General features: G+C 44.2%; 1 protein-coding gene across 5 annotated transcripts in view; it reads right to left on the bottom strand.

Moving 5' to 3' along the window:
* Nucleotides 1-16738, bottom strand: part of LOC118300714 (semaphorin-5B-like) — a 29647-nt gene that overhangs the window by 6026 nt on the left and 6883 nt on the right. For 3 of the 5 annotated variants that reach the window (XR_007029840.1, XM_035625368.2, XM_035625369.2), the window contains 14 exons: nt 6610-6798; nt 5947-6046; nt 5723-5768; nt 5364-5426; nt 5148-5246; nt 4836-5049; nt 4457-4742; nt 4230-4365; nt 3638-3845; nt 3311-3518; nt 2483-2600; nt 2103-2287; nt 1809-1952; nt 1159-1306 (listed from right to left, as the gene is read on the bottom strand). Coding sequence is in view for 4 of the 5 variants with exons in the window: in XM_035625368.2 (XP_035481261.2) it covers nt 1159-1306; nt 1809-1952; nt 2103-2287; nt 2483-2600; nt 3311-3518; nt 3638-3845; nt 4230-4365; nt 4457-4742; nt 4836-5049; nt 5148-5246; nt 5364-5426; nt 5723-5768; nt 5947-6046; nt 6610-6754 (2100 nt within the window). In the remaining variant the exon portion in view is untranslated. Of the gene's footprint in view, nt 1-1158; nt 1307-1808; nt 1953-2102; nt 2288-2482; nt 2601-3310; nt 3519-3637; nt 3846-4229; nt 4366-4456; nt 4743-4835; nt 5050-5147; nt 5247-5363; nt 5427-5722; nt 5769-5946; nt 6047-6609; nt 6799-12499; nt 12656-16738 lie in introns of those variants that run through there. The other 2 variants (XM_047327698.1, XM_047327697.1) reach the window with 2 other exon arrangements.

Raw genomic sequence — 16738 nt, 5'->3', positions numbered from 1 at the left:
TCTGGTGTCTTTGTTTTTCCTGTGTCTCCTCCCCCTGTGATTGTCTACAGCTGTTCCTAATGTGTCTCACCTGTGTTCAATTTGCCCCGCCCACCTTTTGTCTATTTAGTCTCTGTGCTTCCCTTTGTCAGGTCGTCTGTTATTCTCCTGTTCTGTTCCTGTGATTTTCCCCCCTGGCTCCAGTATTAGTTCGGACTACCTTTTGCTGCATGTTGTGGACACCCTTGGTTGGATTTTGGTTTTCCATTTACTTTATAGATTTGTTTTGTTTTATTATTAAATATTCTTCACCACCTCTGCGTGTGTCAGCCTGAGGTTTTCCAAGCTTTTAATTAGGTTTCATGTTTTTTTTAACTATGGAATTATTTTGGTGTTTAGTTTATATGTCCTGTATAGGCTGATGTGGATGGGAGCACTTGAAGCCTGGACCTTGAAGTTTGGGGTAGATATTCAAAATCCTAACAGAATGAACCATTTCTATTTCGGAGATTTTCTTCCTTCTTGCGCCTCCATCTTGGTCTAATTTCAAACTTTGTGGTGTCGTGAAGGGTGAAACACATGCCCACCACCACCACTGCTGCAAACCTGGGTTCGGGTCCTAAAAGTAGAACTTCTGGCTCAGTCGCGGCTTCCGAGAAATGCAAATAGCAGTATTTGTGGGTGTGAAGCTGGTGAGTGATCGTAAAACTGTTGTGGCGCGAGCAAACCCGTTGATCAGGGCTCCTTTGAGGATGAACTTCTACTTTGTACGAACTCTCTGTGAAGCCTCCTCGCCAGAGGGTAAACATAAGCAGTTGTGGCACTACCCGGAAATAGTAAACAACTTCATGGTACAAAAGAACAGAAAAAATTAGGGTAAAAATGAAATAAAAACAAGATTCAACCAAATTTATCTTCCAGTGTCTACTGAACTTTTGCCAACATTTGACTGCAAATCTGACAAATCAATGCAGAAGTAGTAGAAGGGCTCTGAGCAAAAAAAAAGAGGAGGCTGCTCTGTTGCATGTTCTTAGACAAATAAATACCAATTATCTTGGTTGAAATATTTTATAAATACACTGCAGTGTCCCACAGCAGGGTGTCTACTTTTGCAAATTAATTCACAGATCATCTGGGCTGGTCTGTGATAAATTCTCTGACTTTTCAGCACTGCAGTACCGTGGCACATCCAGGGCAAGTGTTTCCATTTTCACAGTTCCTGGTCCTGGAGTGGACGCCGCCTCCACATTCAGCACTACAGTGAGCCCAGGGGCCCCACGCCGTCCACAGCACCGGCAGGGGACACGGCCTTTTCTCGTTGCACAGCCTAGAAACACAGAGACGCCACTTAGACTCGGTGTCACCAACATGCTGTCTTCATCTGGATGAACTGTGGTGGAAAGAATGATCCGGTCTTCCTGGTTTTTATTAAGAATATTCTTAATTCAAAGCTTCAAAGTTTTTAGATCAAACCTCTAGCTCTAGCCTCTCTGCCATTCCGTAAATATGGCTGCTGATGATGCTCCTAACAACGGAGATGATGCTCACGTCTCCACATTGTCTACAGCTGTTCCTAATGTGTCTCACCTGTGTTCAATTTGCCCCGCCCACCTTTTGTCTATTTAGTCTCTGTGCTTCCCTTTGTCGGGTCGTCTGTTATTCTCCTGTTCTGTTCCTGTGATTTTCCCCCCTGGCTCCAGTATTAGTTCGGACTACCTTTTGCTGCATGTTGTGGACACCCTTGGTTGGATTTTGGTTTTCGTAAATATGGCTGCTGATGATGCTCCTAACAACGGAGATGATGCTCACGTCTCCACATTCCTCCTCACCTCTCCTCTCGACCCTGGCCGACGCAGATCCGACCGCCGTGGCGAGGCGATGGGTTGTTGCAGGAACGTTGCCTCACTTCGAATCCGATGCCACAGCTGCTGCTGCACTGGCCCCACGAAGACCAGGGAGTCCAGCCGCCATTCCTGAGGAACAGCACGTCAATACTGTCACATCTAGCTCAGGGATCGTTTTAGCATTTACAGCTCCTCTTTCATCAATCTTGTTGTTTTCACTGGTGATTTGAATTCAGGGGTTCGATTTAAGAGAATGAATATCTGTATAAAGGGATGTACCTGGAACAGTTTGCCACCTGAATGGTTGGGCCCTTGCATGCGACGCCACCACATTGGGCCACCGGTCCGTCACATGAGCGGGACCGGCATGCGCAGCTGCTGATGGAGCCCTCGCCGTCATCATGGTTACAGGGCTGCCACGGTGCCCAGGGACCAAAAGCGCCATCCTGTGTTAGGTTCCTCACCTGCACAGAGGGCCAACAGAACATGAATCAGATTTCAGATGTGCCTCATAACAGATGTCTTGAATACTGTATTATTGTCTTGACATTTCATGTAACAATAATCTCAGGTACATTAGACTAAATAGATGCATGTTTGTTCCACAAATAAACTTCTCATTCTCTCTTTCTAGTCACAGCAGTAACCGTGTGTCTTACCGGACACTCTGTGATGTTTTGAGTCCACTGGTTCATGTTGGAGCTCTCCGCGATGGTGGTGCAGCGCTTTTGTTTGTGATCCCAGCCACAGTAGGGGTCCCGGGCCTCCATGCAGAGACTAACAAAGAGAGAGTCAGTAACTGTTGAAGCTGAAGAATGATGAAGACTCTCCGTCAAGCGGTCTCGTATGTGATGGAATGCTGATTCAATTTTTACAAACTCCAGTAAAGTGTACATTTCTTCAGGATAGTAGGAGAGCTGCTCAAAGGTCTAATACTGAGGAAATGCTGTACATTACATCATACGATATTTTGCAAGGTTGTCAGCATATTCTGAGTTGTGCATTTACTGTCAACAAATTCATTAATAGCCTGCATCTGAGGCATGCCAAAATATGGAGTGACAGCTCAAAAGCCGTTTCTTTACAGGGGAAAATAAAATGGGCTCTTAACATAATCATCTTTGTCAGCGTTTACTGTGGGCCTCTAAGACTTGGACACCCACACGTGTTTGTCTTTTTAATGGCAGTGAGTTAATTTATCTTTTTTTTGCAAGTAAATTTGCACACTCACCAGCAGCAGGAGAAAAATAATACACTGAGCAAGCTCACTTTTTTAATTTTTATTAAATGACAGATTCTGCAGATTCTGGATTTCCATGTTTAAACTTGAAATATATATATTATACATACCGAATCATATTTATACTCTTAAATCTCTTTCTTTTCTCATCAATTACTAAACAACACAAAAAGTCTATAAATCTGATAAAAGCCTATATTTGATGAAGAAACTATAAAGCAGGCTCGAGGTCGGTAAGATAGGGTACCGTTCGTTTGGATAGTCGGAGCATCGCTCTAACGGGATCTTCACCAATCTGTCATCAAGTCCCACAAACAAGGACCTGTCACTCTGGAGGATCTTCAGGCTCTTGATTGGCCTGATCTGCCCCTCGGGGAGGATCCTGAGCTCCTCCAGGTAGCAGCCCTGAAGGCTTCTGTTGGTCGTGGAGAGAGCCTTCAGGATGGTGCCATATTCTGACAAGTCAGACAAGGAGAAAAAGTCTGGTAAAAATGATGTGGTGCATTGCATACTTTGACAAAGCTATTACTAATCTTAACCTATCTCAGACCCAGCCCTGCCCCCTCGATCTTACCGGTGCCGATGTACATGACGTGGTAGAGAGTTTCCCGACCCTGCACGATGTCCACAACGAGCTTGGAGAAGCGCAGGTTGTCCTGGGTGAGCAGCGGGTTGACGCTCACCGGCTGGACGACGTCGTTCATCAGGAAGAGTCGTTGGGCGTCCTGGAGGTTGCGCTCGGTCAGGTTCCCCCCAGGGCCTCCCTCGTCCAGCGTGCCACACTGAAGAATCAAGAGGGGAGAGGCTCAGTGTGAGGTGTTACTGATGAACTGTGGATAGTTGGTTTTGTCTCCACAACACTCCAGCAGCTAATGTTACTGATTGGTTTGCCTTCAGCCTGAGGAAACAGAGACAGTACTTAGAACAGCACGTCTTTGTTTTAAAACAGAGCCTTCATGGACGTCATTTAACACGTCTGTGGGTTTCATTATTTTTTCTTCATACTATGCTGCATAAGTAACCGCTGTGTGCACTCACACACAGAGATTAAATCCCTTGGAGGGAAGGCTGTGAAATTGTGGAAAGTGAAAACCGTCTCATATCTATCAACACCATGTTGTCAGACATGGTGTCCAGTGGATTTTGTTGGTGGAAATATGAGCTACCTGAAAATTGGGTATGGGGTTTGGGGTGGACAGCCAGGCAGTGCGAGGGTTCTCCTGGTAGCGGAAAGGTCCGTTGAATGCCAAGGTGATGGAGCTTAGATTGAAGGCACAGACAGCTGAAGCTGATATGCTGTTCCTGGAGGAGAGAGGGGTAATATTGTAGTCAGATCACAGCAATTCAGTGAGGAAAAAAATGTTGCCTTTTTTACATTAATAAAATCACTCACACATTCGTGGTGAAGATGCCGTAGATCAAGTCCTGCTCTGGTAAGTAAAAAGTGCTCTGCAGCTCGTTGTAGTAAAAGGGGATCTCTCCCGAGCGGGAGCAGTTGAGTCGGGCCTTCATGAAGGTGGTCCAGGTGTCCTCCAGAAGGAAACGACCGCCCATGTCGTTCTTACAGACCCGGGCCACGCGAGAGAACACCATCTTCCCACAGTCGTTTTCTACGGCCGTCTCTCTCAGGAAGAAGTAGGCAAAGCGGCCGATCTCGTAAACAGACACAAAATGAGGCTCTGGATGACACATTAGGGGAGGAAAGAGAAAAGAGAAACATGGGTCAAGACAAGGCTGAAAAAAAGGACAAATCTGTTAGGCGCTGTCTTTACCGTTGAGCCACTTGGAGTTGTACTGGGCGGAGCGCAGCGGTGGAATGTTCCCCAGGCTCCTGTAGATGACGGGGTCACGTCCCGAGAAGTCGATCACCGTAGCAGCATACAACTCGCCCTTCTCCGTGACCATGGCGGTGGAGTTGTGGCGCGGGTCATAGGGACATCGGGCGACACCGTTCACCGTGTCCAAAACCTGACTGACATTACCAATCTGACAGAAAAAGACGGACAGATGATGTGAGCAGCTGAAGTCTTTCAAGGAAATGAGATAGCTGGCAAATTAATTCTTTCTTTCTCTACGGTACCGACCTCTCTGGTCATACAGATGGGGGTGAACGCGTTGGTCCCACATGTGAAGAGCGTCCTCCCACTGATCAACAAAACCCGGATGTAGTTTTGACATTCCTCCTGTGGACAAATACGCAACAAACCAGTTTTTATGATTCGTGAGAAAGAACTAACCCTCTACTCTTCATTAAACATGAACAGTTGCAGTTGGTCATGAACTACAACAGAGTGAACTACCTCAGATTTGCCCTTGCTCTGACATGAGCGCTTTGTATCTTCACTGGGTGCCCATTCCGTCGCCTGAGGAAAAAATGTAAATATATTTGGCTTTTGGGAATTAAGTTTAGATAGAGTAGAACATGTACTCTATATGATGTCATGAAGATGTCATTATGACATCACTAAGAAGTCAGAAAATGACATCATATAAAGTACTAATGCATTAACTTTGGCAAACAATGTCATTGGAGACACAATCAATAGCTTATTTCAATTACTTAATCGTTTGTCATCATATGGTATAAATTATGCCACGGTGACATCATTATGACGTCACAATCTTCATTTGAATAAGCATTGAGCTTAGCTGATGTTACCTGAATGAGGGAGGCGTTGCTCAAACTCAGTTTGAAGATGAAGTTTCTGTAAAATAAATTTGAGTTGAGTTTGACTGGTGGTTATGAATCTGAATCTCGCTTTTGTTTTTGTTTTTCCTGTAGTGTTGTTATGAGTATGATTTAACATGTTTCCTATGATATACATTTACTTTATAGCATTGCACTCTGGCAATGTGTGTTGACATTAAGTGCAGTTATGTCACCTTGCTCCCGCAATGAGCTGGTTTCTGCTCAGGTCCAGGGCCAGCTGGGAGAAATCCTTCACTCCTGGACGGGAGAACTCCGACATCCACGGCCTTAACACTGGATGGAGAGTTGGGGGGGAAGAAAGGTTGGAGGACAAGTTAAATAGAAGGAGGAGGAGGAGTGAAAAGGTGAAACGCATTATGAAAGATGAACAATGAAGAGGAGAACAAGGAGAGTGGAGGGAAAAATAATTAATGAGAGGAGGAGACAAAGGGCAGGAGAATAAGAAGAGGAAAAAGAAATGGGAGGAGCAGGTTGATAAGCATGAACAGGAAGAAGAAGGAGCAAAATCGGAAGAATGAAGAGGAAGGGGGAGGAGAAGAATTAGGAGGAACGGTTGTTAATTGTCAATTATTTGCGTGGGAATCCAGCTTCAGCTATGCCCTTTCTTAGCTGAGGTGAAGAAAAGATTAAATCATAAAGTTAGTTGGAAACTAGACAAGTTTAGAATATTCAGTCACTAAAATTCACACTGACCTTGTTACAGAACGTAACTACTGTTAGCCACTGGGGATAGCTAGCTGACTGCAATTTCATTAGAGGTTTCAACCAATGGATGGACGCATGGATGGTCGGAAATAATTTTTTTAAGAGAAGCAGACTCATGTTGATGCACTCACTTTGGTAGGAGACGACAGGATGTTCCTTTCTGCCGCAGTCTGCGAGTTTGACTTGAGGCTGTAGGGACAGACAAACAGACGAGCAGATGACCAGCACGAGGCCACAGGGGGAGAGGGCCCACACCCCCCATCCTGACGTGAGCATGGTTACAACCACATCCAGTCGTCTACCAGGTCCTCAGGAAACATCTGTGGAAACAGAAGAGACACACTGTCACTTTGAGCACATGAGCAGCGAGAAACGAACACTAATGATGGAAAGATCAAGCAAATACCAACATCTAAAAATCCTCAGTTGTTTCCCACTCTCACAATGTTGCCTGTTCTCCGTCCGCCTGTCCATCTGTCTAAATTAGTTTTAACGGTCCCGCCGCCGCCGCCGCTGGGCGTCCAGCCCCTCAAGTGTCAGCGGGACTCGGTCACGGCTTATTCACCTCAAAAGGCCAGAGCCGCAAAATCTTTCTAAAGCCGACTCTCAAACCGAGGGCGCCGTTGGCAGCGCTCTTCATGACTGAGGAGACCCATTCAGTGACGGGACTGGGCCCAGAGCCAAACGCGGGGTGTGAACTTTGAACTGTGAGCCACATGAAGTGCCTTTGTGGCAACATCAAAATCCATTCATGTACATGAAAAGTGTTCCAAGATCATAATGATAATAATCTGACGGTGGCGACCGTGTGCACATGGCTATGGCAAAGGCCCGTTTAAAAAATTAGCTGGAGATTTGGCTGTATATCAGCCATGGATATGATGACAGATACATAAACTGATCCTCATCGCTTCAGCAGTGAGAAAAGCAATCTGAGCAAAGGGACTTTCATTCAGTGCTGTCAAATAACTCAAACTGTCGGGCCAGACAAGAGAAATACAGCCGACATATGTAGCTCATGTGTGGACACACTATTCAAGTTTTACCGTTACAGCATTTCACACAGGATTTCATATTTTTCTAGCATGTGATACACAAATTGTCCCTGATTTGGGGAAGAAACTCATTGTAACAGCGCCCTTAAAAAAAGTTGCAGACAAACCAGAGTTGGCTATTTTTAAAACTCCAAGCCAGAGAAAAGTCATCCTAGAGATCAGTAAGTGGCACTAGTGCTGTTGAAGTGCAAAGAAAAACATAAACTGTGAGCTGAGGTCTGCAAGGAAAGGGTCTTTAATGGGTTTGATGCCCACTTTGGGTTCTAAATTTGTCAGAAGTGAAGGATGAAGTAGTTTATAGAGGCTTGATCTTTCAGTTGTTCTACACAATAGCTCCCACTTTCTTGTCTTTGCTTGTCTTTGCCGTGGTAAATGTCTGTCTGCCGCTCACCAGGAGCACTGAATGTGTGGAGGGGAGGCAGAGGTTTTTTTTCAACCTGCTGGGTCCGACATTGCTGCTTAATGAACCGACAGGAACGGAGGCCCTGCCGCTGGCCTCACTTTTGTTTTGTGGATATGCTCCTCTCACCGTGCAAAGGCCGACCAGTGAGACGCCTAATGCTCTGGGATTTGTCTATTCAACACAATGAGGGGGAACAGCAGCAGCAGACGTCAGTCAGACTCGTCAGGGGCAGTAAGAAAGTGGACAGATTCTCACTATTTCTCACTCGACTCACACAACTTTGGTTGAGAATAATCAACTAAAACTACTTGGTTAAGATGATAGAAAGTAGTAGCCAATGAATGTTTTAATCATTCATTATGACTTTGCCTTGGCTGACCGAGGCAGCCAAAGCAGACACAATAATCCGAGCAAGCAGGCAAATGTTTTGTATTTCAGGTTGATAAATGACTAAAACAATTGATTAGAAAAAATGTGCTGCTTATTAATTTTCTGTTGATCGACTACTCAATGAATCGACAAGATATATCCAAGTGTAGTTTTGAGTGTGGTTTGAGTGGCGAGATCACAAGTCCTCAATCAGGATCAGCCAAAACACGTTCAGCTGCCAAGTGTAAACAGGTCGTGAGATGTAAGATGTTTTTAGATTCGGGAGGAAACCGGCCTTGAGGAAAACGTAGGAAGTGACGGCGGGCGACCGTTCAAGCTGAGGAGTGTTTTCCCGGAGCCATGAGCGTGTCAGAACATACAGCCATTCACGAAGCTGCCCGTGTTGGAAAAACACCATGAAGCCCGAATAACCTGTGAAGAGATTAGAAACACAGAGTCTCCGATTCATGTGAACTGAATGTGTTTGGACTGTGGGAGGAAAGTCACACGAGTGAACATGTGACCCCCACACGGAGAGGAAACCTGCCAAGATTTTAACCTCCGATTTTAAGCATGAAGTTTAACACATGGCTTCACTGTATCAACACGCCGACACGTGACAGGTGTATACATTACCACTCTTATGGCCCGTGTTTTCTCTCCCTGACTTACTGTATGTGTCCGCCTGTGCCTCTTTTGTGTGATTGAAAGCTCGCTCGAAACACCTTCAGCGCTTCGCCTCGCTTGGAGAAAACACAGACGCCGCATAACTAAGATGCTAAGGTGTCGGCTGAAGGCTTTGTAGCGCTGTGGGAGATACACTGCTGAGTGGCGGGACAAAGAGTGCTGCTCACAGATCTACAGTGATGCAATGGTGCAAAAATACTGAGTTAGAGATCTTTTGTGTTGTGTGAAAATGTTTGTATCATTATGAAACAGTTGTAGAACAAATATTGCATATAGTCTATATGTTGTATATTCAACACAGGCGCAGGGTATAGCATGGCCCCTTGGAGATTTTAATAGGACTTTGGTCTTCAATCTCTCTTGAAGCATATATAACTCACAATATACCCGCCCTAATTGTCACAATCACCATCCTATTTAAAACAGGGAAGCTCAAGCTCTTAAAGCATGTATACAAAATTAAAGTAACACTGAACTTGTCTCGTTTCAAGACCTTTCTATTCAAACACTCCTGGCTTTGTCTTCAGACAAACCCAAGGAGTAAAACATTTCAGTTCCTTTCAGGGACCAAAAACGTGGCCCTCCCGTGGTGTGTGTGTGTCACTTGGATGCCTTCAACCCGCCGCTTATCTATGAATGAGTTGATTTGATGAAGGGGAGAGTGGGGCCTGGATGAACCTCCTCGGGGGACGAACAGGGCGACCGTGCCGACACTGTAGAGGTGGCGTTTCTTTAAATCCTGTTGCACCAGGATTATACAGGCCACAGCTTCATTAAAATCCAGACAAATCCTTTTATACTGAGGAGATATATGACAGCGAAATGAATTACAGGCAATTATTTCTTCATTCAGAAGCGCTGTAATTTGTTGTCCTGAGAAATAAAAGAAGCGTCTGACTCTTGTTTATCTGTCTGTTGTCTAAACTCGCTCCACCGGAACACGTCTTGGACTCCGTCCAAATATCATTAAAAGAAACAGTGAACCCCCTCCACCTCCCTCCACCCAAAAACCTGGGATTCCAAACTCTAAATTCCTCCTAAAATAAAAAAAAAGGATGCTGTCAGACGTGAAAACCCTAAAAATCTCTCTGTCTGTTACAATAGCAGCAGAGGCCTCACCTGTAGATAGTAGTATTTATCACCAGTCAAGTGAGTTCATGGAGATTTGTTAGGCGTCGCAAACGGACACTGAGAGGGCATCCAGAGTCCCTCCATCAAAATATTCAGAGAGGACCGTTTCCGAGGCAGCATTCTCAGCTCCTTCCTTCTCGGGGTGAATGGCCTCTGTGTGCAACCTGCCAACTATCTGCCAATGGCCGCTCTCTTTCACAAGTGAATAGACTGAGTTTAGCCACAGTTAAAAAGACACACTAACGTGCCATGGCTGCGCCACAATGGCCGCTCGGGTAATTTGCCAAACCTAATGATGCCGGTTTGGCCCCGGCGAGAGGAGGTGGAGAGCAGGAATCCTAAAGAGGCACACAGCTGCACTGGTCCGTCTCCTCCTATCTCCCCTCGCTCCTCTCTGTCTCCCTCTTTTCTCATGTCGTCAACTCCATTTCTTTTTTGCCTTCAGGAATAAACGACACAACTGGGGTGTAGAAACAAATGCATAACTTTCTGCATTCTCTTAACACGCTCCCTGTCAGCATCACTACCCCATATCCTCCCTGAAGGAAATCTTGCAGTCAGTAGACGTGAAGGGAAAATGACTGCCCGTGCCACCCGTTCTCCACAGCATGAATATCATAATAACAGCAAATAAAAGGTGAGGGAGTAGATGCAAAAACAAACAGTGTCCACAAACAAAGACCAGCGGTGTCTTTAGCCCCTGTTTCTATCTATATATCAGTCAGTCTGATAGTTGACCCGAATAGCTCAATGGATTATTATACATATGCTTTCTACATGTCTTCACATGTACAGATATCTGTCGGAAAACAACAGCATTAAGGCATCAACGGCCTTTTAAAAGAAGTCCAGTCCATCTCTGAACAGAGACAGAGGTTAACAACTCCACCTGTTACCACATCATCATCGTGTGTGAACAGCTGATGAGCATGAAGATCAACAGATATTTTTGAAAAATGATTTTACCTGATACAGTCCACACGTCAAGGAGCTACTGCAAATGGATGGAAACTATTCAAGCTATCATGTTGTGTGCATAAATGGAATGGTTAGTTGCAGAATAAAAATTACACAATCGTATTCTATTATCTCAGTGTGAGGAGTAGTTTGTTTCGGACTTGGAAGCCTGAGCTCTCCTTAGTGTTACTCTGACATTATCTTTGAATGTGCACTTATTTGCACAGACTATTGTTGTGCATGGACATATTGTAGCATGCATTGACAACTGTTGCGGTCTTTTGACTTTGAATCTTTGGGGCGACTACAAAGTATTTTAATGACTAATTCATTACATCTGTCATGGAGACAGATCTCAAAATCTAATCCTCATTACAGACCACAGCAGCATGTTTGAGGAGATAAGTGTGAAGGCAGAGATGTGACTATTCATTTCCAGTAATGATTAATCGCTCATCCCATAAAAATTTCTATTACAAACTAATAAACTAAAGATTGAGTTTATTAGTCATGTTACCAAGTATGACGGGTCTCAGCCCTGTTGCCAGTAATTATTGTAGGAGGGACAGAAGAGGGTCATAACAGTTTTAAATACGTTTACGGGTAGACGCTGCTTCTGGTCAAAAATATTAATCAGTATCCGAAAGACACTTCATAGAAATGTGGTAAAAAGGAATTTTAAACACTATCCGTACAACCTGTGTCTCTTTCTTGACAAAAGGCCAGCAACTCATCAAATAACAAACATTCAGACATAATATTAGAATCCAGACTGATGTTATTGATCCGAGATTGGGAACATTTTTTCCCTGTCTGCCCTCTGCTTTCCCCTTTGACACCTTCCACTCATGCCTCAGTCAGAACAAAGTGAATATCCAGCCCACATTAACCTGTGTGAGTGTCAGCACATTGTCTGTCCATGCAGCGTGTCGTCTCGGAAGTCAGAGACTTAGTGAGAAATATGTACGCAGAGGATGGGAGGTGAGATGAGGGGGAGCAAGGAGCGGGGAGCGGGGAGAGCTGAGGGGTCATATTATTGATCATTAGAGAAGAAATGAGCCTGCAGACAGGAAGCAGAACAACCTGACAGGCAGGAAAACAGGCACAAAAACTGTGCGAGTTAGACACAAAGAGCGAAAGGAAAGGACACCACAAAAGAATAAGTAATTGCACTGAAACAGTCGACCTCCCCATGGGATACATGCATGCTCACACACACACACACACACACACACACACACACACACACACACACACACACACACACACACACACACACACACACACACACACACACACACACACACACACACACACACACACACACACACACACACACACACACACACACACACACACACGCTGCACACGCTGCACACGCTGCACACAGAAATATATATACAGGAAAAATAAACTTACTTGCTCACCATCACCAAACTGCTCTGAGAGACAAAACGAGCGGCAGAGATCCGGACGCTTCACATGGCGAAAAAGAAAGGAAGAGGGTACGAACAACAAGGAGGGAAGAACTTGTTACACATCGACACATGGTGGCACGCTGACCAGAGTGTGTGCCGAGAGGTGGAGGGGAGGAAAGCCGGTGGGTGTGTGTGTCACGGGGGAGGAGGGGAGGAGAGCATTCCTGTTTGTGCAGAGCAAACTGTTAACTCTCTGAACGGAGAGTGGATGTCTGCTCTGTGAGTGTGCGTATTGTTATGCTTACAAGAGCCACTTTTGTGTTTTGTCCTGATATTTGGTCTCACAGGCACAGTAGTGTGCTGTGTTTACGATAGATCACTCGTCAACAGGTTTTTATTTCACCTTAAAACTTTCCAGGCTGATGCACCAACTCAGATTGGTGCAAAAACAGTGATTGATGGGAACATTGACTGTGTACATCTTCCTCCTGGTGAATGCAGGTACATGCAAAAGATGTGAAGATAAAGATACCCTGTTGACTTCCTAACCACTAGTAGCACTATGAAACAATGATTTCCACTAATCAACAAGTGGAAGCAGAAATAAAAACTTAATTGGTTGTACGGTAGCTTAGTATTTCCATTACCTCTTACAGTGGCAGATATTAAAATATGGCGAGAAAGCGAAAGAAGAGAGGTACCTACGATGACGTTATAAAGATTTTGTGATGATTGAAAAAAAAAATCTATTCTTATCGTGCTGTTGCTACCACGTTGTTGGCCTCAGACATACCGCGGAAAAAATGCAGCTATCCACCAACACAACGAGGGAGACCGCTAGATAGCAAACATGGATAAATGTAAACAGTGACAATAAATGTCCTTGTTGAAATTGATTTCCACTCATGAATCTGAGGAAATTTCGCCAACTTGATAAAAAAGATTCTGTTGGTCACAGTTGCTGAGATGCTGAATAACATCGTCAACTAAATATCAGCATCTAAATCAGTATGCAAATGCAGACGAGAGGAAAGATCTAAATCATCTGGATACAAAATGAGCCTCGGTGTCAGTCGACCACAGCTGCAGTGTCGTCAGCATGCAAATGAATCGGGAGACTAGAGTCAATAGTAAATGCCATTAGCTCTGACAAACATTTTGTTTGCCTAAACAGAGAAATGCTGTGCAGCCTCCTGAGTCCCAGTGACAGAGAGAGTAAATACACGGCATTGATAAAACATTGAGAGCAGCTGTATAACAGAGCCCAGCAGTGGATTATTGCACCTTTTCAACAACAACACACCATCAACACACTCATGCAACATTAAACCCACAATGTGAGTATTGTTTAAATGCCCACAAGTCAGATTTTTTTTAATTTTTTTTTTTTTTTTACATCTGGTGGCATTACACTACAACCTTGGAAATTAACACTCATTACAAATGCCAACACGGCCGAATCAAAAGAGAGTCACTTTCTAAAATAAAATATCCTAAACAGGAATCTTTTATTGCAAATAAAAAAAGGTGTTAACCCACTCAATATTTTAAATGTGTAAATTCAGTGTGGAACAGGAAAACAGAGCTTCTGGAGGGAATTCTGATCAGTGTTGTTGTTTGACAGCTAAGTTAAAAAAATCTTTATGAAAATGACCCAAAAGTGCAAGTAAGGACAGACATTAAGTGTTTTCAAACTAACCCATATCTCGTGTGGCTGCCCTCTATGTCAAATCCATAGTGTGTCAACAAGCAGGAAGGACGACAGGTCTTCGTGCTGTAGACAGAGACACTATAGAGGTGGCTGCCAATCAGAGAAGACGAAGGGGTGACCTCCTATTCAGATATCAATGGCCCCCATTAATCATATCCACTGAAAAGCGACGGGCCCCGTTTAGCTTCCCGTGTGCCCAGTGGAGCATAAGAGACAAACAACACTTCCCTGCCTCATCCCCAACTGTTACAGCGCAGGATATTAATCGCTCCCGGCCCCAGCCTCAGCATCACCGCAGCAGAGAACCAAACCCCCCTGGGAGGATGGATGGCCCCGTCCCTGTGCAAACTTCAGGATGACCTCCTCCGGCTCTGTTTTTACAACCCTCCTGTCACTGCTGAAGCTGAAAGATTACAGGCACAGCGAGAGGCAGGGGAGAGCTGAGGAAGAGCCCCAACCAAAGACCGGACCAGTGAAAGATGGCCGCCTTTGAACACAACAACAGAGGACAGTGGAGTTCAGGTGGGCTATAAAGAACGCCAACACACCGACCACTAAAACCAGCCAATATGATAAGTTCTAGGTATGATTCAGAAAGTGTATCAGTATTTGTTGTATTTGAGTGGCATGAAGTCAAACATAGCTTTTCTCCATCCACCTATGAGCACATTAGGTTAAAAATCAAGCATTTTTAGTGGGGTTTTTGTATTATCAGTACCTGAACATAATAATAATCTCTACAAATAAAGCCTCTGAATCATTTGGCTGAGTTTTCACTCCCTTTACTCATACAAGTATGGATGAAACACTTATTTACAAATCCAGTTATGCACACGAAGAATTTACGTGCCATATTTACTCAGTTAAGCCTGGAAAACAGACCAATCAGCGAGCTTGTGTTTATTTGCTCCTGTTGACAGGTCTACCCCCCCCCCCCCCCGGTTGGCTCAATCACAACCATTTATCTAAAATTTTAAGATATTTGATCATGTTACTAAATATTTCTTGTGGTTTCCCTCCAATGTCTGTCTTTTTGCAAGTAATATGGTATTATGTTTTCTTTGCTGTTTTCTATTATGCAATTATAATATAATAAAGGTGGGTTTTTTTCACATTCCGAACGACTCACAACTCAGGAAATAGGACTTTTTGTTCGATCAATTAATCTCCAGTGACTTGCATTAATCATTGACCAGCTGCAAGAGAGACATATAGTGGTTACCCAACATCTCTTAACCCCAAAAACCAGCACCCGACACCCCCTCAACCCCACACCCCCCATGTCACAGCCCTCAATGGAGGCCTTGTCCGGCGCATAGCGCTCCACTGTGAAACTGGTCTGTGTGTCACAAAGAAATATTGACTTTTAATACTTCAAACATTCAGCTCGTTCCGTTTTAAACAAGTCTGGCTGTGTTGATCTTTGGAAACCCTGCAGTCACCGAGGTTTACCTTTAACTGGAGCAATAAAAACTGTGCTCAGGGGAGACACACACACACACACACACACACACACACACACAGTTTGTGTTAGAATGAAGGTGAAGAAGCAGTTTAGAGATAGAAAAGCAGCTTAGTGTGGTTATTTGTGGGGAATCATATTTACGTAGGTTTTTGCACAATGAGAAATGTTAAAAAAGTTATTAGAATTATGCTGAAGTAAGTGAAGTATCAAAATCACCTCGCTTATGTCCAGGACTAGCCTAGCTTAGCATAAAGACTTGGAGAGGAAGGGGCTTGCCTAGCGCGCCTATAGTAAAAAATATAAATGTATATTCTGACAGTCAGACAGCTACAAACCTGTCTCATTTACATTCAATATTTTGTTTATTTACTGCACATGTAGAAATAGAAATGTAAAAATGAAAGATTGTGGTTTTAGGAGCAGTATGCCTTTGAGCTATTTCTTGGCCGACGACCAGTGCGGTGTCGTGGCAGCAACTGTCAGTCACTTTTGGCATACAAAGGTTGCTAGTTTAAATCTCTGAACTGACACTGTTCTCCTTTCGGGCAAGCTGCTGCACGGCAAATCCTCGTACGCCGACATTGGAGGAATCTGGCTTTCTACTGAGTTTTCCAGGAAAAACATTAAGTTCTACCAATTTCCCCTGAATAAATAAAGGCCAAGCAGACTAACACACACACAGTCTCAGAGTCTGCTGTGAATGTGAGTGGAGAAAACATTAACACCCGGCTGCATGTCCATCAGCCTCTCCAGGACTACACTTGCTCTTTCCCTCCTCATCCATCTTTCTGCCCTTTTCCACTTCAGCCTGATCTCCTGTGGGACTGCGAAGGTCTGTGGGTAACATATCCAGGTGTCCGATTTAATGATTTAAAGCCACTTCCATTTAGGGGATATACGTTAGCAGCAGTAAGCCCTTGTATGTAGCGGGAGACTTGTAGCAGCCCTTTTTCCATTCGGCTCCTGCGTAGATTTTAATATGACATTTAATATGAAATAAAAAGTACTAAAATAACATCTCTGACCGTTAAATAACAACAAATATTTCAGATTTTTTTCCTTCA

This window comes from Scophthalmus maximus, chromosome 2 (genome assembly GCF_022379125.1).
Source record: "Scophthalmus maximus strain ysfricsl-2021 chromosome 2, ASM2237912v1, whole genome shotgun sequence".
Lineage (NCBI taxonomy): Eukaryota > Metazoa > Chordata > Actinopteri > Pleuronectiformes > Scophthalmidae > Scophthalmus > Scophthalmus maximus.
Note: the sequence above shows the minus strand (reverse complement) of the source record. Positions and strands in the feature narration are given on the sequence as shown.